At 43.5% G+C, this 23619-nt stretch overlaps 2 protein-coding genes across 2 annotated transcripts; one reads left to right on the top strand and one right to left on the bottom strand.

Moving 5' to 3' along the window:
• Positions 1-316: 316 nt before the first annotated feature.
• LOC148098022 (uncharacterized) lies at positions 317-1537 on the bottom strand. Its single transcript, XM_087830419.1, has one exon. The coding sequence runs from the start codon at positions 1535-1537 to the stop codon at positions 662-664; it is 876 nt and encodes a 291-aa protein (XP_087686545.1). The 3' UTR covers positions 317-661.
• A 16970-nt stretch (positions 1538-18507) lies between these two features.
• LOC148098021 (sorting nexin-4-like) lies at positions 18508-22577 on the top strand. Its single transcript, XM_087830765.1, has 6 exons — positions 18508-18573; positions 18675-18764; positions 20563-20662; positions 21261-21406; positions 21510-21624; positions 21712-22577. Exons 1-6 carry the CDS (start codon positions 18533-18535, stop codon positions 21757-21759), a joined length of 540 nt encoding a protein of 179 aa, XP_087686891.1. The 5' UTR covers positions 18508-18532; the 3' UTR covers positions 21760-22577.
• The last annotated feature ends 1042 nt before the right edge of the window (positions 22578-23619 follow it).

The following is a 23619-nucleotide window of genomic DNA, read 5'->3' as shown; positions in this document are numbered from 1 at the left end:
CATGGATGTTAAAATCACCCACAATAATTATTTTATCTGAGCTCAGAACTAAATTAGATATAAAGTCTGAGAAATCAGACAGAAACTCTGTGTAAGGCCCAGGTGGACGATAGATGATAACAAGTAAGACTGGTTTCTGAGTTTTACAGCTGGGGTGGACAATGTTAAGCATCAGGCTTTCAAATGAATTAAAAGTCTGTCTTGGTCTTTCATTAATTAATAGACTGGTGTGAAAAATTGCTGCCAAACCGCCCCCTCGACCTGTGCTTCGAGATTTCTGGTAGTTAGAATGACTCGGGGGTGTTGATTCATTTAAACTAACATAATCATCCTGCTGCAACCAGGTTTCTGTAAGGCAGAGTAAATCAATTTGTTGATCAATTATTAAGTCATGTACTAACAGAGACTTGGAGGAGAGAGACCTAATATTTAATAATCCACATTTCACTGTTTTACTCTTTGGTTCAGATGTGGATACTGTATTGTTCTTTCTTTGTAAATGTTTAAGTTGTTTGTTGCTGGTTTTTAGTTTGTTTTTTGTCTTTTTGGAAGCAGACACAGTCTCTATGGAGATGGGTTTTTGGGGGGGTAGCAGGAGGAGAGAAGCTGCAGAGAGGCGTGTAAGACTGCAACTCTGCTTCCTGGTCCCAACTCTGGATAGTCATGTTTTGAGGGGTTTAATAAATTTGTCGATATTTCTAGAAATGAGAGCTGCTCCATCCAAAGTGGGATGGATGCCATCTCTCCTAACAAGACCAGGTTTCCTCCAGAAGGTTTGCCAATTATCTATGAAGCCCACATCATTTCTGGGACACCACTCAGACAGCCAGCAATTTAAGGAGAACATGCGGCTAAACATGTCACTCCTGGTCTGATTGGGGAGGGGACCAGAGAAAACTACAGAGTCCGACATTGTTTTGGCAAACTTACACACCGATTCAATATTGATTTTAGTGACCTCCGATTGGCGTAACCGGGTGTCATTACTGCCGACGTGAATTATGATTTTACTGAATTTACGTTTACGTTTACCCTTAGCCAGCAGTTTTAAATTTCCTTCAATGTCGCCTGCTCTGGCCCCTGGAAGACAATTGACTATGGTTGCCGGTGTCTCTAGCTTCACATGTCTGAGAACAGAATCACCAATTACCAGAGTTTGACCACCAGCGGGTGTGTCACCGAGTGGGGAAAAACGGTTAGACACATGAACGGGTTGTTGGTGTACCTGGGGCTTCTGTTTAGGACTATGCTTCCTCCTCACCGTTACCCAGCCGTCTTTCCCCAGCTGCTTGGGATTTGCCGGGGAACAGCTAGCGGGGCCTACGCTATCTTCGGCTGCACCAGCTACAGGGGCCTGGCTAGCTAAGGGTGAGAGAAGGGTGCAAAGCCGAGTCTCCAGATCAGTAATCCTGGCCTCCAGAGCTGCAAATATGCTACATTTGTTACAGATATCATTACTGCTAAAGGAGGCCGAGGAGTAACTAAACATCTGACACAATGAGCAAGAAAGTGCAGAAGGGACAGGTGAAGTAGCCATGGTGCTAACGGGTCGGCTACGAGCTAAGCTAGCGAAACAGTACAGAGACAGTGAGTGAATACTTTGGCTATAAATTAGGTAGTGAGTACACAGAAAGTGTGCTTCGGATGAAGCACGTGAAGATTATACTGTGGAAAAAAAAAGAATGTATTTAAAAGTTGTTAATTAAACTGCTAAGCAAATAAGCTACTCAGAAACACCACTGTGTTTGAGCAGGAACAGGAAGCAATACTATACCACAGAGCGAGCGAACACCAAGTGACAGCGCCACCGACAGGACAGGAGTCAGCCTGTTTATCAAACAAGATAAACATTTATTGAACACACTTAACACACTTAAACAATGTTTTTTAAAAATAAATATGAACAAAAACAGACAGGAATATTATTCCAGAATAAATAAATAAATAAATAAAATATTTTGACCTTCATAAAAATATATCCTGTCAAAATTGTGCAAGTTAGAAATATGAACATACTGCCAAAAATAAAAAAATAAATGAAAGCATACACAAGGTTTGAGCTGCATGTAGACGGAGCTGGGCATTGCTGCAGGAATGGAACTAATAGACTATGTGGGCCATTCAGTGTCGTACTTTGCCTTGAATGTATCATTACACTGCAGCTCCATCTGAATCTGCACAGGTGCAGTTTCCACGTAAATGGGTTGAGAAGCAGCTCGAAATTCTCTTTTTGTGCTTCACAGTCACCAAAGCGCTGCGAACTCAGTGCGCTCAGTTTATCAGCAAAGTGCACCGACTTGATTCAACATTACTTGGCAACAGTGAAAGTGAGGCAAGTTACACTGGTACATTTGTGACAGCTTCACTTGAAATGCCTTCACTGCATCATACATGCCATGTCCATGAACTGACAGATTTCCTTGCTGAGCTCCAGAGTTTTCCCCAACTCAGCCAAAGGACCTCTGTATGATAAGGAAAGTCGGCAAACTCTGAATCTATTTCCCACATAGAAGACTGAAATTGACGGTGATTTAAACCTTTAAACTCAAATAAAATTTATGGTTTGCGTTAGGGCTGTTCGAAATAACGATATATATCGGATGACGATATAAAAACATTTATCGTTTCATTTTACACTATTGTTTGTTTTGGGGTGTCGCAAAACAAACAAAAAACAGATTACGGCAATATTTTTTCATTGTTTTGATGGTCACTGTAGTGGCTATATTAATTTCTTAAAGTTCTTTCTTTCTGTATAACTTTCTGTGATCGGGTGGCACCGCCCACCAGGCGTGTGAAAGAAAGAAGAAAGGACGAAAAAACCCGGACCAGTCCGCCTGGCAACCCTTTGTGCAGGTGTCCGCTCTCCAGGCTCCGAAAGCCTTGCTAGCCCTTGTGATCGGGTGGCACCGCCCACCAGGCGTGTGAAAGAAAGAAGAAAAAACCCGGACCGGGCCGCCTGGCCACCCTTTGTGCTGGTGTCCGCTCCCCAGGCTCCGAAAGCCTTGCCAGCCCTTGTGATCGGGTGGCACCGCCCACCAGGCGTGTGAAAGAAAGAAGAAAACACCTGGACCGGGCCGCCTGGCCACCATTTGTGCGGGTGTCCGCTCCCCAGGCTCCGAAAGCCTTGCCAGCCCTTGTGATCGGGTGGCACCGCCCACCAGGCGTGTGAAAGAAAGAAGAAAAAACCCGGACCGGGCCGCCTGGCCACCCTTTGTGCGGGTGTCCGCTCCCCAGGCTCCGAAAGCCTTGCCAGCCCTTGTGATCGGGTGGCACCGCCCACCAGGCGTGTGAAAGAAAGAACAAAAAACCCGGACCGGGCCGCCTGGCCACCCTTTGTGCGAGTGTCTGCTCCCCAAGCTCCGAAAGCCTTGCCAGCCCTTGTGATCGGGTGGCACCGCCCACCAGGCGTGTGAAAGAAAGAAGAAAAAACCCGGACCGGGCCGCCGGGCCCCCCTTTGTGCGGGTGTCCGCTCCCCAGGCTCCGAAAGCCTTGCTAGCCCTTGTGATCGGGTGGCACCGCCCACCAGGCGTGTGAAAGAAAGAAGAAAAGACGAAAAAACCCGGACCGGGCCGCCTGGCCACCCTTTGTGCGGGTGTCCGCTCCCCAGGCTCCGAAAGCCTTGCCAGCCCTTGTGATCGGGTGGCACCGCCCACCAGGCGTGTGAAAGAAAGAAGAAAAAACCCGGACCGGGCCGCCTGGCCACCCTTTGTGCGGGTGTCCGCTCCCCAGGCTCCGAAAGCCTTGCCAGCCCTTGTGATCGGGTGGCACCGCCCACCAGGCGTGTGAAAGAAAGAAGAAAAAACCCGGACCGGGCCGCCTGGCCACCCTTTGTGCGGGTGTCCGCTCCCCAGGCTCCGAAAGCCTTGCCAGCCCTTGTGATCGGGTGGCACCGCCCACCAGGCGTGTGAAAGAAAGAAGAAAAAACCCGGACCGGGTCGCCTGGCCACCCTTTGTCCGGGTGTCCGCTCCCCAGGCTCCGAAAGCCTTGCCAGCCCTTGTGATCGGGTGGCACCGCCCACCAGGCGTGTGAAAGAAAGAAGAAAAAACCCGGACCGGGCCGCCTGGCCACCCTTTGTGCGGGTGTCCGCTCCCCAGGCTCCGAAAGCCTTGCCAGCCCTTGTGATCGGGTGGCACCGCCCACCAGGCGTGTGAAAGAAAGAAGAAAAAACCCGGACCGGGCCGCCTGGCCACCCTTTGTGCGGGTGTCCGCTCCCCAGGCTGCGAAAGCCTTGCCAGCCCTTGTGATCGGGTGGCACCGCCCACCAGGCGTGTGAAAGAAAGAAGAAAAAACCCGGACCGGGCCGCCTGGCCACCCTTTGTGCGGGTGTCCGCTCCCCAGGCTCCGAAAGCCTTGCCAGCCCTTGTGATCGGGTGGCACCGCCCACCAGGCGTGTGAAAGAAAGAAGAAAAAACCCGGACCGGGCCGCCTGGCCACCCTTTGTGCGGGTGTCCGCTCCCCAGGCTCCGAAAGCCTTGCCAGCCCTTGTGATCGGGTGGCACCGCCCACCAGGCGTGTGAAAGAAAGAAGAAAAAACCCGGACCGGGCCGCCTGGCCACCCTTTGTGCGGGTGTCCGCTCCCCAGGCTCCGAAAGCCTTTCCAGCCCTTGTGATCGGGTGGCACCGCCCACCAGGCGTGTGAAAGAAAGAAGAAAAGACGAAAGAACCCAGACCGGGCCGCCTGGCCACCCTTTGTGCGGGTGTCCGCTCCCCAGGCTCCGAAAGCCTTGCCAGCCCTTTTGATCGGGTGGCACCGCCCACCAGGCGTGTGAAAGAAAGAAGAAAAAACCCGGACCGGGCCGCCTGGCCACCTTTTGTGCGGGTGTCCGCTCCCCAGGCTCCGAAAGCCTTGCCAGCCCTTGTGATCGGGTGGCACCGCCAACCAGGCGTGTGAAAGAAAGAAGAAAAAACCCGGACCGGGCCGCCTGGCCACCCTTTGTGCGGGTGTCCGCTCCCCAGGCTCCGAAAGCCTTGTCAGCCCTTGTCATCGGGTGGCACCGCCCACCAGGCGTGTGAAAGAAAGAAGAAAAAACCCGGACCGGGCCGCCTGGCCACCCTTTGTGCGGGTGTCCGCTCCCCAGGCTCCGAAAGCCTTGCCAGCCCTTGTGATCGGGTGGCACCGCCCACCAGGCATGTGAAAGAAAGAAGAAAAGACGAAAAAACCCGGACCGGGCCGCCTGGCCACCCTTTGTGCGGGTGTCCGCTCCCCAGGCTCCGAAAGCCTTGCCAGCCCTTGTGATGGGGTGGCACTGTTTCCGTTAATGAACAACATAAGAAGGGAAAAAAAGTGGAATTTGTAATTGGATTCTGTAAACAGTTACTCAGAAAAGGATCCAGATGTTTCAAAATACTTGTCTGGCGAATGTTTCAGTTCTGCAAACATAATTGCGGTAATTAACGAACTACAAGTCGTCACTTTTCAGCCCCATTTATGGATTTAAGGATCAAAGAATTTAAGGCTCCAAGGATCAACTTGGTGGTAAGATTCTAAATATATGTGACGTCATTATCCCGTAAGCCAATTAGGTTTTCACATGACATTTGTGGATCCCGGTATCATTTTACTTGGACAATTTATCTGTAAAGTTTCAATCCCTGTCATCAAATCTCATCTGAGGACAAAATCCACAAGAACAAAATAAAAAAAGAAAGAAAACCTACCTTAGAAACACGTCGGGTTAAAAGAGACGGCAGCACTGCAGAGGTGAGGACAGGCATCTGTTTGAAATAGAGAAAACCATAAGCACAGTCATACAGACACATACACACACACAGGCTCCGAACGCCTTGCCAGCCCTCATGATGGGGTGGCACCGCCCCCAGGCGTGGAAAAGAATAGTAAAAATATGGTAAATGGCACTTTACTAGTCCCTAAGGACCCCAAAGTGCTTTACACATTCAGTCATCCACCCATTCACACACTGGTGAGGACAAGCTACATTGTAGCCACAGCCACCCTGGGGCGCACTGACAGAGGTGAGGCTGCCTAACACTGGCGCCACCGGGCCCTCTGACCACCACCATTAGGCAACGGGTGAAGTGTCTTGCCCAAGGACACAACAACCGGGACTGTCCGAGCTGGGGCTCGAACCGGCAATCTTCTGATTACAAGGCGAACTCCCAACTCTTGAGCCACGATCGCCACAAAAGAAAGCAGAAAAAACCTGGACCGGGCCTCCTGGCCACGCTTTATATTGGTGGACCTCCCCCAGGCCTCACTGCCTTCCCCTTGCTTCTCAGAGAAACCCTCTACAGAAGAGTTTAGAAAGACAAAACTAGTGAGTTCTGAATGTCCTGGTGAGTCTCCACCTGTTAGGTAGACAGTAGACGGTAGAAGTGTAGAGGTTGAGTCTGTGTGAGTCTTTTTTCTGTTTATGAACAACAGAAAAAAGAAAGAAAACTTACCTTAGAAATCTGTAGGGTTGTTTTCCCTGAGACATGTTGGAATCTGTAAACAGTTACTCTGAAAAAGATCCAGATGTTTCAAAATACTTCCCTGGCGAATGTTTCAATTCTGCAAGCATAATTGCTGCAATTAATGGACTACAAGTCGTCACTTCTCATCCCTATTTATGGATTTAAGGATCAAAGGATCAAACTGGTGGTAAGATTCTAAATATATGTGATGTCATTATCCCGTAATGACATCACATATATAGGTTGTCACATTTATCAGTAAAGTTTCAATCACTGCCCCCCCCCCCAAAAAAAAAGTGCTTTTGCAATAACCAATGTTTTCTACAGTCATTTGTGCTAACAGATGGCAGCATTTTAAAGCTGGGTCTTACTCTGCCCAGGCTGCTCTACCATAGAAGAAGAAGAATGTTGACCTACAGTACCTTGAAAAACTTTCACACATTTTGTCACTTTACAACAACAAACATAAATGGAATTTTTCTTAGATCTTCTGTGACAGACCAACACAAGTTACCACATAACTGTAAAGTGGTATGGAAATGATACATGTCAAAGGAGCTTGCAAAGAAAAGCATCTGTACTTCTTTAAGTTACTTGAAGACGTTTCACCTCTCATCCGAGAAGCTTCTTCAGTTCTAAGGTCAAATGGTGGGGAGTCCCAGATTTAAACCTAGTGGGAGTACCCCCCCACAGAGGGACAAAAGGACCCCCTGATGATCCTCTAATCGCCTGTGCCAAGTCTGGGAAATCTGGGACTCCCCACCATTTTGACCTTAGAACTGAAGAAGCTTCTCGGATGAGAGGTGAAACATCTTCAAGTAACTTAAAGAAGTACAGATGCTTTTCTGGTTCTTTCTAAGAACGTATATCTGTATTTATAAATGACATACTAAGGATGAGTAATGCTTAAAGAATGAGGAAATTAAGCAGTGACCAATGACACGTTTAACAATGTGTCATTTTTATCCACTATTCTATATTTATTTATGAGTACAAGATCCTTTTTTTCTATCAAATAACCTAAAAACATGACTGACTGCACCTTTAAAAATACTAACTTAAATAAACCAAGATAACCCAGCAGTCCATAGGAAATAATGTGTGCACTATGTCACTAAATTTATTGTCACTGCAAATGTAAAAGTAAACATAAATGAACCACAGAGGAAGTGACATGACTTTGAGGACAGATGTGATCGGGTGGAAAGTGCAGAAAGCTGACTGATGTCGATCTGTGGCTGCATTCAGTGTTGGCCTGTCCTGTATTAGGCATTCAGCATTTTCTTTGATGGCCATTTAGCTCTTATGGCATGAACGTGCTCAGTGCATTATTATTGGCTTTTCTACAGTCTGATATTTGTTTAATAATTGATTGATACAGTGCATCAAATAAGTTGATAAATAAGATGTTAAAAACTTCATCATCATATCAAACATGATCGATTTGGAGCAAGTTTATTTGGCACATGCTGACTGCATTCTAATTGTAACCAGAACAGGAGGCGAGAGCAGAGAACAAGAGTGCAGCAGTTTAGTGAAAGGATCAGGAAAGGTGAAGAAGAGGTGAGCATCCAAAAGACGAGCAAGAGGACAGTTTCAAAGGAGACATCACGGCACAATAAAAGCTGTAAGAGCAGAGATTCATTCATATCTTTACTATTTTTTTCTTTAGGTTTTACTCCCGCTGCTTACAATAAATCAAATATATAGTACAAACAAGAAAAACTCAAATTGCATTGTTGTTCAGTATAATTCTGTAACTTCAACCTTTAGCTAACGTATAATATTTGACATTTTATATAAATGTGACTATAAAATATAGTCAATAATATTAAAAAGGTGCTGTTACTGAGTGAAACAAAGATTTCAGGTCTGGATTTAGCCCCAGTGTTTTAAGATCCTAGCAGCGCTCGTATTTATGGCCACATTTTTAAAAGAGACGAGCTTTCTGGGTGCTGACTCAGAGGGACCACTTTAGTTCATTGAAGCTTTAATGCCAGTTTAAGACAATAAACTGGAAACGTTTGAATCAAATTGATAATAACAGAGCGATGCTGGACATAAGCAGCTGTGTTAGTGTGACGCCCTGCATATTTGAAGGATTGCAATAAACTTCTGTTCTTACTGAATCTGTAACATTGCCTTGATCTGCCTGCATCATTTTTTAAATAGTTTATGTTGTTAAATGAGTTTTGTGTCACTGTGCACAGAGAAAAACTCACCTGATGTCGTGGTAATGCGTTATTCACCACTAGATGGAGACAACCTGGCACAGGTATTTTCTCTGCACACTAAATTTCACACTGAAAAGCATTGGTGGGAATTTTTGTTTACATAGTAAGCAAAAGAAAAAATGTCTTGAGGTCTTTCCAGTGTTTTCAAAATTGTGTTTTTCAGATACACGTCAAAATTTCACACAGACAAACACACACACAAAACAACAAAACATGTCAAATTACATGCACGTCTCATTCATTTTTTGAGAATTTCACCACTTTTTGATTTCATGGAAAATAACTTGTGTTATTCATGACATGATATCATTTAAAATAACTTTGTCAGGCCAGTGAACAGCTGCCACATAAGTATAAATCTAAATCATGCAAGTGTAATATAGAAAAAAAAAACACAAACAGTTGTGCTGTTAGTTCATAATAAATGGGTAGGGGTGTATAGTCAGTAAAAGCCACCAAGGCTTTGCAGAGCTCCAAACCACCTCTGCCACAGACAGAAGCATCAAAAATGTGCGCTGGGAGCTTCATGGCAGGATTTCTACAGCCACACAAATCTATATGTATGTGACCTTAGTCCATGTAGGGCATCTTAACACAGTTTACTTGTGTCAGCTAGTGGGAGGGCAGAGAGGGCAGCCTTTACATTGTTTTATTGTAGAGTGACAGGAAGTGCCTATGAGCTTCTAATCAGGCAAAATAAAAATAAAAATAAAAATAAATAAATTTCAAAGGAAATACATTGATGAAAATCAAAGAAATAAATAAAGAAAATGTATGTGATGTTCCATTTTCCTGAGAGCTGATTGGCTGTGATGACTCCTTCAAGTACTACATGCTACTTTGTCCTGCTAGTTAAGCCTGCTGTCTGTTCTCAGGCCTCCTCCTGTTTCACTGGCATAAATCCATCACCAGAGGGCTCCACTGACCTGCCTGTTGACATCAGAGCAAACCCCTGTGTCATGTGACCTGGCTGGAGTTGCAAAGCTGGACTCAGACCTGGCCCAGGCAAGTTCAAAGACAGTTGTGGTAGAGAGAGCAGGGAGTATAGTAGAGCACTGGAAGGATGAGGTGGAAACAGGAAGCGTGTAGATTCAGTGGATTTGGCGTCCTCCATCTGTCTCCAGGCTCTCTTTACTGGCCTTCTAAAAATCACTTCTAAAAACTTCTCCTGTAGCTGCTTTTGTTTAAATGTTTAGGATTTAGAATTCAACTTTACTGTCACACATGTCTAAATACACGGTAACAAAATACAGTTTGCATCTCATCAGTAAGTGCAATAAGAGCAAATATACAGATGTATCGGTGTGAGGTAAACAGATCTACAGAGTGCTATGAATATATCTACAGCAGTGGAAGCGTAGCTCTCTGAACAGACTACAATAGTGAACAGTGTAGGGTGACAGCTGTGGGGAAGAAGCTGTTCCTAAACCTGCTGATTTTAGTCTGAAGGCTCCTGTAGCGCCTTCTGGAGGGGAGGAGCTGGAGGCAGGATGAGAGGAGCCCCCGAGAATGATGCGTGCTTGGCATAGACATCTCTTCTTGTGGACATCCTCAATGGCAGGAAGTGGAGTCCCTGTGATGCGTTGGGCGGCTTTCACCACCCGCTGCAGTGCCTTGCGGTCAGCAACAGAACAGTTCCCATACCAGACTGTGACACAGTTGGTCAGGATGCTCTCTATCACACAGCGGTAGAAGTTAACCAGTATGTCAGTAGACAGGTGGTTCTTCTTCAGTATCCTAAAGAAAAAAAGGCACTGATGGGCCTTCTTGACCAGGCTGGAGGTGTTAGTTGACCAGGACAGGTTCTCAGAGATGTGAGTCCCCTAGAACTTGAAGCTGGAGACCCGTTCAACAGCTGTGCCATTTATGTAGATGGGGACATGGGTGTCTGTCTTCTCCCTCCTGAAGTCCACAATGAGCTCTTTGGTTTTGCTGGTACTCAGGAGCAGGTTATTGTCAGACCACACAGCTAGGTGCTTTACTCTTCCCTGTAGCAGACTCATCGTTGTCTCTGATGAGACAGTCACCGTGGTGTCATCTGCAGACTGGATGATGGAGTTGGATCCATACCCAGGTCTGCAGTCATAGAGGAACTCAGCACACAGCCTGTGGAGCGCCAGTGTTGAGTGTGATGGTGGTAGAGCAGTTATGGCCTGACCTAACATGCTGGGGTCTGTTGGTCAGAAAGTCCATGATCCAGATACAGATGGAGTTGCTGAGTCTAAGAGCCACAAGTTTGGTGATCAGCTTGGAGGGAATGACTGTACTGAATGCTGAGCTGAAGTCAACAAACAGCATTCTTACATAAGTATTGCATAAATATCTGAGTACATGTTGCAAGAAACTACATTCCCAGATCACATCCAGTGTGTGCTGGAAAATTTGCAACGATTCTACAAAAATGTTCCACGTGGTGTTTTTTTTTTTTCTTACTGGTGATGATCCAGTGGAGCTCCAGTCACTCCAGGCTCCCTTGTGGTGCCACAAAACGGACTGCAAAAAAACTTGTGCGTCCATGACTGATCCTGCTGCTTCACTTCTGTATGAATTGATCTTTTCATCACGGTTCACTTTGGACAAGCAGGAAACAGAGGTGACTTGTGGCTTCGCAGGATGATTCCCTTTAACAACAGGAGCATGCACACAGTTTGTTTTAGGCCACCATGAACAGCTCACATTGTAAATGACAAAGAGCCAGTATATGATACTGTAGCTTCCACTCACTGTGACAGGATGGCTCGTAGGAGGTGATCACACTCTGCTTCATTGGGTTCCAGATCAGATTAAGGGACAACACATGGAAAGAAACTGGGAACAAATGTTTGAAAAATATTTACTGTTAGAAAGCATTCAGTGAACAAAATCGATTTTTCTGTTTGGCAAACTTCAAATCTGAGTCTCCAAAAGCCAGTCAGACAGTAGAGTTGGTATAAACAGAGAGAGGAGATGATGCTTTTTTTAGACAGAGGAAGGAAAATATTTAGATTCACTTAAAAGGATAATTCTCTCTTTTTTTTTTTAGCACTTTCGCTTTCTTTCCATTAAGCTATAATTAGCTTTAATTTCACTTAAAATACATGAACACAGAAAAGTAAGAGTGTGATTCTGCCAAAGATAAAAACTAAAATGTAGCATTTTGAAAGGTCCCTGCTCACTCACCCCTCTGTCTCTTAACTGCTGTATATGTGCTGGATTATTTGGACTACATTGCATTGTACAGTTAGACTATGATTGTATCTGTGGGGCTTAAAACAATGACATGTGTTCACACACTCACAGTGGATTCATTTTCACTTCTTTAGGGCTGGTCTGGAGACATTAACTGGCTCTAGGTGACAGAAAGCGCTGCAAGGACTGAGAAAAAACAGGATTATTTTGGTGCAGATTATGGGATTTGTGTATATTATGTGTTGAGGTTTTCTCTTTGTGACTGAGGTCCTTACTGGCAGTGAGATTTGTATTGTGCGTGCAGTCCAGAGTGATCAGACACATATGTGCTGTTCCACAAACAGGATGTTTTTATTGTAGTCACTGCAGCAAGTGAGATCAGTGAGAAATAAACCAGGAGAGATGGAAGGAAAAGATCAAACAACAGATCCTAAAGTCAATGATACAATCTGAATGATGAGAACGAAAGGCTAGCTGTGTGGAAGGCTGAGATACTCGTCATTTCTGAAGACGAGCAGCAGTGACAGTTCACAGAGTATTTTCCCAAAAGTCTTGGGGATCATCGAGATGTTTTCTGGCTAAACTGAGACCAGCCTTTGTTCCTTTTGCTCAGCAGGGGTTTCTATCTTACAGTGTAATTTAGCAGGTGGGGAACCCTAAAATCAGCTGTAGTGGCTCTTGTAGATTTACACAACTGAGATCAATAATATGTAAGCAGACACCCAGCTGTCCACTAAACCTGATTCTGCTCTTCCCCCATCCTCCCTCACCCTCTGTTTAGCTGAACTAAATTCATGCTTCTCTTCTAATTTTCTCAAACTCAACAGTAACAAATCCGAGCTCCTCTTGGTCGGCACTAAATCAACATTATCCAGAACCAACAGTTTCTCTGTTACTATCGATAACTCGCCGGTCTTCATTTCTTCCTCTGTGAAAAGTTTGGGTGTCATCCTCAACAGTACTTTATCTTTCAATTCACACATTAATAATGTTACTCGGTCTGCATATTTTCAATTACGCAACATTAATCGTCTCCGTCCTTTTCTCTCCCCACATGCTGCCCTTCTTGTCCACAGCCTTGTTACTTCCTGGATTGATTATTGTAACTCACTTCTTTTTGGTCTTACTCAAAAATCCACCAACAAGCTCCAACGCGTCCAGAACTCTGCTGCCCGTATCATCTCCAGGACCCCTTCTGTCCACCACATCACTCCTGTCCTGCAGCAGCTTCATTGGCTCCTGGTCAAATATCGCATCAATTTCAAAATACTCTTGTACACATTTAAGGCTATTCATCATCTCTCTCCTCCATATCTCTCTGATCTGGTTAAGATCACCACCCCATCTCATTGTCTCAGATCGTCTTCTTCCCTTTCTCTCTCCGTCCCTTCCCCCCGTCTTGCCACCATGGGGAGCCGGGCTTTCAGCTGCTCCACGACTCTGGAATTCCCAACCTCCTGATTTAAGAAACATCTCTTCCTTCTCTCTCTTTAAGTCCAAACTCAAAACCCACTTGTACAAAATAGCTTATCCCACATAACCTCTCCACTCTGCTATTTTATTTGTCTTATGCTTTTATGATTCTGTAAACTTCTTGCTTTTATGTTGCTTTTATGTTGCTTTTATTCTACTATGTACAGTGACCTTGAGTGTTTTGAAAGGCGCTTTCAAATAAAATGTATTATTATTATATTTCATGAGCTGTCCTGGCTGATTTCCACCCTCTACACCAGGGGTGGGCAATTAATTTTTACAAGGGGCCACATGAGAAACCCGAGTTGCGTCAGAGGGCCACATCAACGACATCTTGAACCCAAGTCTGCTTAACTTTCTTAAATTGTAAAATTCACTAAATTATATATTACGAATAGCTGGTAATCAGAAGAATAAAAATAAAATAATGTAAATATTTATATTGGGCTATGCTATGTGAAATTGTGGCGCATATTCCAAATAAAACAAAAACAACCACCGAATCAATGTCATTTTATTTTAACATGTTTAACTCAACAAACAACAAGTTTATAGAAATGCAACAATATAATGACTTGTGTCATGTTTTCCTCCTTTTCAGTGAGAATAATCCAGCCTGTTTGGTTTTGAACAAGGGCATTGAAATCTGGCTGAATGTCTGAGGTGGCTGTGCGAAGAACAGCTGAGAGGTGGTCATCAGTGACAGAGGACCTGTGTTTGGATTTGTTGAACTTCATCACCGAGAATGTCTGTTCACATACATAGGTCAATCCAAAGAGGACTAGAATCCTCTGAGCATGATTCCTCAGGTGTGGAAAGTTCTCTTCTTTGAGGGAGGAATAAAAGTCCAGCAGTGAGACTGACCTGAAGTGCTCTGCCAGAAGTGTGTCAGACTGCAGGTCAATGAGTTCCATCTGAACATCACTTGAAGCATTATCCACACTGCAGGTGAAGGGAGAAGAAACCATGTCCATTTCATTTTCAAGAGCTTTGAAATCTTGAAATCGCCTTGAAAACTCTGCATGCAGTACTTCTAACATGGCTGAGTACTTGTGGAGGTGATTGGCATTTGGAAGAGCCTCCTTTAGTGTTGGCAAGTGGGTCAGAAATTGTCCTTCACTTGGCTTGAGATAAGCTGCAACTTCCTCATGAAAGCCTTTACTGCACTGTACATCTCATGCACAAAAAGTCCCCTGCACTGCAGTTTGACATTTAGTTGGTTCATTAGTGCAGTCACATCCGCTGAGGTCTGCCACCCAATCTTCATCTGAAAGCTCTGGGACGTCCTTTCTTCACACAGAAATCCTGAATCTGTTCTCTCAGATCCCAGACACTTTTTAGTACCTTGCTTAGGCTGAGCCACCTGACAGAGCAGTGGTAGCTGATGTCACCATGTTCCATCTCATTTTCCTCCAAAAGAGCAATAAATTGTCTGTGATTTAATGCTCTTGCTCTGATGAACTGTTTTAATTACAACATCAACAACGTGGTCCATCTTTAACACTATCTTACACAACACTTCCTGATGTATAATACAATGCAAAAATGTCCATTTCTGCACAGGATTAATTTCTGTCACTTTATCCTGCATTCTCTTTAAAAGTCCTACATTTTTCCCAGTCAGATTTGGACAACCACCTGTTGTTACACCTGCCAGATTGTCCCATTTCAGTCCTACTTTGTCCAAACATGCATTTACCTCTATGAATAAGTCATTGCCGGTTGTTGTTCCTTTCATTGACTGCATGGCAGCCAGCTCCTCCGTGACTTAAAAGTCTGCAGTAAATATATGTAGTGCGTATTGCACGCACTACATATATTTACATAATCTATCTAGTGGTAATTTATTATTGACCTCACGCGGGCCTGAAAAGGATACACAAAGGGCCGGATGTGGCCCGCGGGCCGTAATATGCCCAGGTCTGCTCTACACTGACAGGACGCTGTTTACACTGTCTTTTTTCTACGTTTAAGCATCACCAGCTGAAATTCATATTCATCTGGTCATCTGGTCATATTCATTCATATCTAGGGCTCGTTAGATGCTGAAGTCACTTATGGACACCTGCAGTCGTTCCTGAGCTGTGCCAAAAAAACAAAACCACACAGCGGCCCACTTGGACTCGTTTCTATGGCACATGTCATCTCTTTGTATGTGACGTCCCCTGGTGATTATTTCAAAGAGGACTGAAGGCTCAGTGTGACAAAAACAATAACACCCTGCAAATGTGTTAAACCAAAAGTACTGAGAAAATGTAAGGAGTCAAAAGTACAGATATTTGTTTCAAAATGTATTGAGAAAAAGTACTTCGGTAAAGTACAGATACCTTAAAGTTCTACTTTAGTACAGTAGAATACAAAGTATTTGTACTTTGTTACTTCCCCCTTGTGATGAACCTTAGCTGAGGCGAGTGAGTCGTGCAGCTCTTTGGATGTTGTTCTGTTTGGTGACCTCTTGGATGAGTCGTGGCTGGACGGCCAGCCACTCCTACGAAGGTTCACCCCTGTTTTCCATTTGTGGATAATGGCTCTCACTGTGGTTTGGTGGAGTCTCAAAGCTTTAGACATGGCTTTATAACCTTTTCCACACTGACAGATCTCAATTCATTTGTTCATTTCTTAGGATGACGGCATGATGTCTGGCTTTTGAGGATCTTCTGATCTGTGACACACCACAGTTAATTTATCTTCATAATAAACACTTTCATTTAGAAAGTGCATTTTGTGTTTACTTGTGTTGTTGTTGTGTAATATTTAAATGTGATGATCTGAAACATTTAAGTGTGACACTTTTTCACACCACTGTATATTATTTTCTTTTTTATATATTTCTTTCTTTTTCTGGATAATGATCGGCCACCTAGACCAATACTGCCAGGGCCGCTTTCCTCCCAGTCCAGCCCTGATTCCTCAATCATTCTTGTGGGCTACATCTCTCAGACCATGAAGATTTAGACTCATTTTACATGGCAGGCCACATACAGCCCACTTTAAACTTCAGTGGGCTGGACCAGTGAAACTTCCCTTTCTGTCAGTGTAAAGAAGTGACATATTTAACTGTTTTTCTACATGATAAAGAAAAAGCTGCTGTGACAAACACAGAACTCTGTTGGCACTGTTTTGTGTACTTAAATCGTAAGAAATAAATGTGTAAAATTACAAAAAAAAGCCCTGACAGCTCATTGCCCAGACTGCAGTTTTTTCCTTTTGTTTTTTAAACTGTAGTCATAAAAAAACTGAAATTTCTGTAGTAAAAAGTGAAAAACAAACTTTTCTGTCATTTAATTGTTATTTGCTTGATGACTTTGAGTAGTATGAATGGCAATAAAGGAGGTTTTTATCACTAGGAAAAGCTGTAAAACTTATAAAAACACAGTTAAAAGTCCAAATTCATGCTTGTGCTTTTTTGTGGTGAGCAGCAGATCCAAAAAGTTAATAATTGTAAACGACTTCAAGCGAGCGTTCAGGCCTGTGAGACTCATTTAGACACTCAGTGAGCCATGGCTCTGTGGTACGTGCACACATCTCTGCCATTCAAAGACACTTTGTAGATACTTTATTTTATGTCATTTTCAAATGTACATTTTCTTTTTCAACAAAGCAATATTTTATTCAGTGTTTTCTTAAAAGCATTATTTTTATGCATTAACTACGACTAGGGAGAACACACACGAGGTCTAAGGCTTGGACAAGTCTGAAAATGGAAAATGGCAGAAAATACAAACGGGTAACACTTTATCCAGCTCCTTTGATTAGTTCTGCACTCAGCTTTGCCATCTATCATTGAAATGAAGTCAGATGCTGCTCACTTTACGTTTTCGCTTGCTTCGTCACTTTTTCCCAACACACTAGCTTTTAAATCCAGCTCCCCCGTCTCTCTGCATGCCTGGCCTGCATGATATGATCCCTATCTGTCTTTGCATGTGATTGGCTGCATGGTGTGCCCATCGAAATAAACTCCAACACTGCGCAGATTCTCAGCAGGGCTGAGGATTTGGCTCCCACATACCACGAGCCATTAATAATTGATATATGAAATTATCTCGAGGGTCAAATATAATTGTATAAAACAGCCCTGGTTTAGAGCCTGTTTCTACTAGAGCTGGGCAATATAAGATTTTTTCATATCACGATATGTTTTTTCATTTCAGGCAATAACGATATATATCACGATATAAGCCAAATAACTATATTTGTAAGATTTAAATGTGCCGTTGCTCACAAGTAAAATGTGAAATAATCAGCAGCTTGTTTTGATTTAAATATTTATTTCCCATAATAAGTTCAACAGGGTAGATGTACTTAAGGAACATGAGACTGTTTCAGATAAATAAAGGCAAATATTGCAAACTACACAAAAGGCAGCCGCTAAAGCGTTTAAGTTTCAAAACAGAACAAACAAAACAGACTAAATTGTCAATTCCACTTAGAAACAAAATATTAATTCTAAAAATAAATCTTAGTTTGTTTTACAGAAGAACAGACAAAATTGACTAACTTTTGTCAATATCAAATAAACTGAGAACTAAAAGGAAATTCTCGATCTCTCCTTGTTGTATAGCTGAGCTTTTCAAACAGTTTAACAGTTACTTTAGTCTGACAAAAGCCGAATGACGAATTAGCGCTTCCAGTCAGAGAGTGAGCATGCAATATATGCAAGATAGATGGAATGAACCAAATAAACAGTGGCAGAAAAACAACATCTGAAATCGAAATATATTAGACAATATTCACAGGAAATCGTAAAAAAAGGAAACCAGCGGCTGAACAACAGCAGCACGTTTAAACTTGATCAGCTGTTGTTAGAATTTATTTAATATTACTTTCTACACCAGGATCTTTTTCTACGCAGCTGACGTAACTGTGCAACTGTGGATCTAGCAAAGTTTAGCCAGGGGGGCCGATAGGGCATGAACAGGGAAAAGGGGGCACAAAGACATACTTTATTTTCTTATTCTCATTTAAAATGTCGAGCTTTTAATAAATAATTATCTGAATCTTACACCCAAAGTTTTAATCTGATGTAAAATGTATGGAAGTCCATTACTGTATATAGTAACTATTAAGTCTAATATACAGTAAGCTATAGTACTTTTTCCTTTGGGAAGGTACCATCTGTGCAGTCTGCAGTTCTGTAGAAGAAAGATGTTGAATCTTATATTATATTATATTATATTTATACTTATGTGTGCACATCTATGTCTTCACTGCAGTGAGTGGAGTGCCATTGAAAAAGAGATGGGAGATGGACTGCAAAGTGCGGGTCATCATATGGATGCGTACGTTTCCCTGACATAGATTTACCTCATAGTGCTACAGATGTTACCACCAGCTGTGTTTCTGCTGACGTGAGATCTTGTGTTTTGTCACATGGTTGCAGATATGCTGCTTCAATAGATGATATCCTAGAAGAGGAGGAACACTATGCAGACCAGCTGAAAGAATATCTTTTCTATGCCGAAGCTCTGAGGTAAGACCAAACTGCGACACCGAGCGATTTTCCAGCAGCTGCTCCGTGTTAGCCTGTTTTACCCATTCCAAAGCCAGTTTCAGTATTTGTTAGGAATCATTGTTGGAGAATCCAGTTGTGCACAAGTTTCCATGATTTAGCTGTTGATCTGTAATAAAGTTGAAGAGTTCCTTCTTCGTTATTCCGTCTACTTTGTACCAGTACCACAGTCAAAGGAGCTTGCAAAGAAAAGCGTCTGGACTTCTTTAAGTTACTTGAAGACGTTTCACCTCTCATCCGAGAGGCTTCTTCAGTTCTAAGGTCAAATGGTCACATTGTCATCCCCTATGTAGCCGGTGTATCAGAGAAACTCAGGAGGGTTTCTCCAAGCATGACATCCCGGTGTACTTCAGACCCAGCAACACACTCAGACAAAAACTGGTTCACCCGAAAGACAAAACACCAAAACACAGACTTAACAATGTGGTGTATGCCGTACAGTGCAGCGAGGAATGCCCAGACCTCTACATTGGAGAGACCAAACAGACACTTCACAAGCGCATGGCACAACACAGAAGAGCCACCTCCACAGGACAAGATTCAGCTGTCCATCTGCATCTTAAGGATAAAGGACACTCTTTCGAGGATGCCAATGTTCACATTTTGGACAGAGAGGACAGATGGTTTGAAAGAGGAGTGAAAGAAGCATCTATGTCCACTGTGAGCGACCATCTTTGAACAGAGGCGGTGGTTTACGACACCAACTCTCTGCCATCTATAATCCAGTTTTGAGATCCCTTCCCAGACACCTTAACGCCCACTCACACCCTGGGCCATCTGACCTCAGGAATTCGCATGATAAGGTGGGGCCAGGTTTCACAATGAACTCACCTGAAACTCTGGCTGATTGGGACCCACACCCAGTTCCACACCTTGGCTCAGGCGATTAGAGGATCATCAGGGGGTCCTTTTGTCCCTCTGTGGGGGGACACTCCCACTAGGTTTATATCTGGGACTCTCCACCATTTGACCTTAGAACTGAAGAAGCCTCTCGGATGAAGGTGAAACGTCTTCAAGTAACTTAAAGAAGTCCAGACGCTTTTCTTTGCAAGCTCCTTTGACTACGATGACCTGGATGACTGAGAACCTTCACAGACATACCAGTACCACAGCTCCACAGCACGATGCTAACACCGCTGCTCTTTACAGCTGCCAGTGTTTTAGGTTTGAAAGCCTCACCTTTGCTCCTCCAAACATCCCTCCTGTCATTGTGGCCAAATAGCTCAGTCTTTGTCTTGTTTAACCAGAGAACTTTTCTCCACGAGGCATCTGGCATGTCCACATGGGCAGCGGGAAATTTCAGTCAGGTTTGAAGATCTTTGAACTGACAATGTTGGAATAAGCAGTTGTTGAGGAACCTTCCTACTTTCTTAGATTTTTACTCAGTTCCTTGGACTTTCCTATTGTTCTGAAGATCGGTCGATCCAGTGAGTGCTGCCAAACAATGATATGTTTTATATATATGCTATTCTAACATGTTGATGTGCACGTGTAGAGTTTTAAAATCAGAGTCTTATAGTCTAATAGCCACAGGTAAAAAGGCTCTCCTCTGTGGGCCAATGAGCCTTTTACTGCGTAGGCTGTGGTGATGGATTCTCCATGATGCTGAAGAGCATCTGCATCTCAGAGTCAGATGTAGCATGTGTCACATGTGTCTATGTATCTCTCCTCTTTTTTGTTCCTCTACAATGCCAAAGGCTCCTGTTTGAACATGCAGTATGTAGTTCATGATGCATCCTTGTGTATTTGGCTCTGGCAGGGCAGTGTGCAGGAAACATGAGCTGACCCAGTTTGAGCTGGAGATGGCCTCGCAGGATCTCATCTCGAAGAAGCAGCAGCGTGAAGAGCTGGCTACAGGGGTACACTGTGCTCATGTTCTACATGTATTCCTTTTCCTTGCCTGTTAACACTTACACACGGCTACATAGGAAACATATATGGAATCCTTCACATTGCAGATGTGTGATTTACCTTTCTGTGAATTAAAGGCAGAACAAGATGGTGAGCTTTCGGGACTGTGTTATGTCTTTAACTGTTGGACCAAGCACAGAGCTTGGAAACGTCAGGTTTTTCGCTGAGTTTGTATACCTGGGTAAATCCAAGCAGACCAGTCTGAAGCTGTGGACTCCCAATAGGTTCCCAGTTTGCTGAACCATAATTTCCCCAGTAGAGGACAGAGCCAAAGCTTTGTCACTGTGCTTTTTATACACTCATTCTAATAGAAACTTGTCATTCCAAGTAACTGAACACCCGTCAGCTGCAGACGTGCTTATAGGGCAGTAAATTGAGAACAATTTGTAGAAAACTGCCAGAAACCTGATCCATGAAAATACTGACGCTCTTCAGTTGCACTTGAGCAAAGATTAAAATGTTAAAGATTCAGAGTTTGAGGAGGATCTAGTTTTAGGAGACACCTACAATTTTCAGTGTTGTCCCTTCTCTCGTTCACCTCCTCAGATCGTGCGGACATTCTCCTTCAAAAGCATGACCAACAAGCTTTTTGGACAAGAAGCGCCTGAGCAGAGGGAGGCCAGGCTGAAGCTGCTGGAGGATCTGATAGCAGAGGGTGAAGAGACTGTCAAGGAGAAAACGATTGAGCGCGCGTGAGTGTTGAAAGCTGCCTGGTGTGGGAAGGTTTTGGGTAAAAGCAGTTGGAAATGTTTCAAGATCGACGCGGATTTAAAGATGATATATCTTTGACTGCAGAGAGCACGTGGAAAAGGCCTGGGTGGATATCCAGCGCTTCAAGGAGCAGAAAGACAAAGACCTACGGGAAGCTCTCATCAACTACGCTGTCATGCAGATTAGCATGTGCAAGAAGGTACGTCGCACGTCAGCTAGCTAAGCTTCAAAGGAAAACTGGCACTCACGTTTACTGGATGTTTTTGTTTCTGCTCCCTAACTGCAGGGAATCCAGGTTTGGAGCAATGCCAAGGAATGTTTCCTCAAGATGTGAGCCTGAGGAAATATTCCCAAGATTTTCTCCCTCTAGGACGGTTCTGGGAAAATGATGCCAGGAGGTGGTGGATGATTCAAAGCCCTGAACACTGGAGTGTAATATTCCCAGACAGAGACGTTTTTTCTAACTTTAAACTGGTGCTTTGCTTCTTTCAGTTTTTAAAGCTGGATAACTGCTGATGGGATGAGTGAGCGTGCTTTGGGGCAGATAAAGTCATGTTTGGCAAAGAAATGTAAGAATATGCGGTGTTTAGATCCACACAGAAACCTTGGTGTGATCTCAGGCACCTTTGTTTTATCCACTGAATCTCTCCACTTTATGAGGTCATAATTCTGCATTGGACCATCCCATAGGTTTGATTTATGTTGAAACCTGTCAACTGAACCAAAGTGCAGCTTGTTTCATTTCTGTGAAAGTAAAGTAGGCATAAATATAGTGAAACGATAAAGTAACTTCGCCTCTGATAACTGATGATTCCAAACCTTTCCTGGATTTTGTGCTGTTGGTGCCTTTTGAAGCATCTTTAATGTTTGTGTGACACAGACTGAGGTTGGATGAGTGAAATACAAGAATATTATTGATGTGCTTTTAATCACTAACGAGCAGCTGTGTCTTTATGCAGCGCTTTGGCAGTTCATGAATGCAGCCTGCTAACTAAGCTTGCTAGTCGTGGTTGCAGCATTCCTCACATTCCAGTCTCTCTTTTTTTCTCCGTTTTTCTACATGGAAGCAGAAAAACATCAAAATCAGTTGATCACATGACAGTGGCGTTATCTACAGTCTTTGGTTACAACATGAATACATGTTTACAGGGATGTGTAGATTGCCATGTGGAATAATAAAACTACCGCTCCAAAGCATCTCACACTGCTAAAGTTGGAGCTCTGCCTTTCCATCATGGTGTCAGACATTTCTGTCTTATATCTCTCATTATATCTCAGTGGGGACCAGAGCTACCAGGCAACAGTGTGTCATGTTTTTTCTTGGTCTGAACTGAACTACACGTGTGAAGGGAGCTGATTGGTCAGAATATTGAGGTTATATAAAGCACATGTATTGGACTAATGAAGCCAGAGTCCATGTTGTACTGAACAAACACAAAATGTTAATTTTAAAACAACCAAAGTCACATTACGTTTTCTCTTGCTCTGTCTGTAAAAGGAAGAGGCTACAGGATGTTGAAGTAGCGACGACACATACGTGCTTAACAATTTATTAGACCACCACCCAATGTGAGGTGTGTGCCACAGCTAACGGCTAGATTAACGGCTAACGGCAATTACCGAAATCCTTTTTAGATTTCTGCTGTGGTTAACGCACACGTATGCACAAGCTCTTTAACTGAAACAATCGTTTTTAATGCTGATATATCATTTTTGTTTTTTCCATGAATTTTAAAACTAATATTTTTTTCCAAAAAAACAACCAAAAAGTGTTAAATACTAAAATTGTCAACTAATTTTTTGACAATGCAGAATTGCAGTTATTCACTTTTGTTCCTTAACAGAAAAAATTGTTTTATTGTTTGGATTTGATGCTTAATGCATTTGTACGTTCCTGTGCTGGCTCAAATTTATGACAGGAGGTCATAAGGTGAAGGTTATCTCTGGAAGGAAAAAGTCTCCATGGAGAAACTCCACACTAGTGAAAAATGAAAAAAGAGAGTGTAGGAAAGCTGAGCGCAGATGGAGAAAAACAAACCTCCAGGTTCATTATGACATCTATAAAGAGAAACTTCACAATTATAATTTACAACTGAGGAGTGCAAGGAGGTCCTACTTCTCTGACATCATCACCAAAAACAGTCATAATGCTCGGGTCTTATTTTCTACAGTTGACAGGCTAACAAAGCCTCCT

This window comes from Neolamprologus brichardi, chromosome 17 (assembly GCF_056152115.1).
Source record: "Neolamprologus brichardi isolate AB-2024 chromosome 17, ASM5615211v1, whole genome shotgun sequence".
In the NCBI taxonomy this organism is placed as follows: domain Eukaryota; kingdom Metazoa; phylum Chordata; class Actinopteri; order Cichliformes; family Cichlidae; genus Neolamprologus; species Neolamprologus brichardi.
This window is presented reverse-complemented; position numbering and strand designations above follow the sequence as displayed.

Coding starts and splice junctions, on each gene's coding strand:
- LOC148098022 (XM_087830419.1), bottom strand. CDS start 1,537: ATGGCTACTTCACCTGTCCCTTCTGCACTTTCTTGCTCATTGTGTCAG.
- LOC148098021 (XM_087830765.1), top strand. CDS start 18,533: ATGGGAGATGGACTGCAAAGTGCGGGTCATCATATGGATGC. Junction 18,765..20,562: donor TTCTATGCCGAAGCTCTGAG/GTAAGACCAAAC, acceptor TGGCTCTGGCAG/GGCAGTGTGCAGGAAACATG. Junction 21,407..21,509: donor GAGAAAACGATTGAGCGCGC/GTGAGTGTTGAA, acceptor CTTTGACTGCAG/AGAGCACGTGGAAAAGGCCT.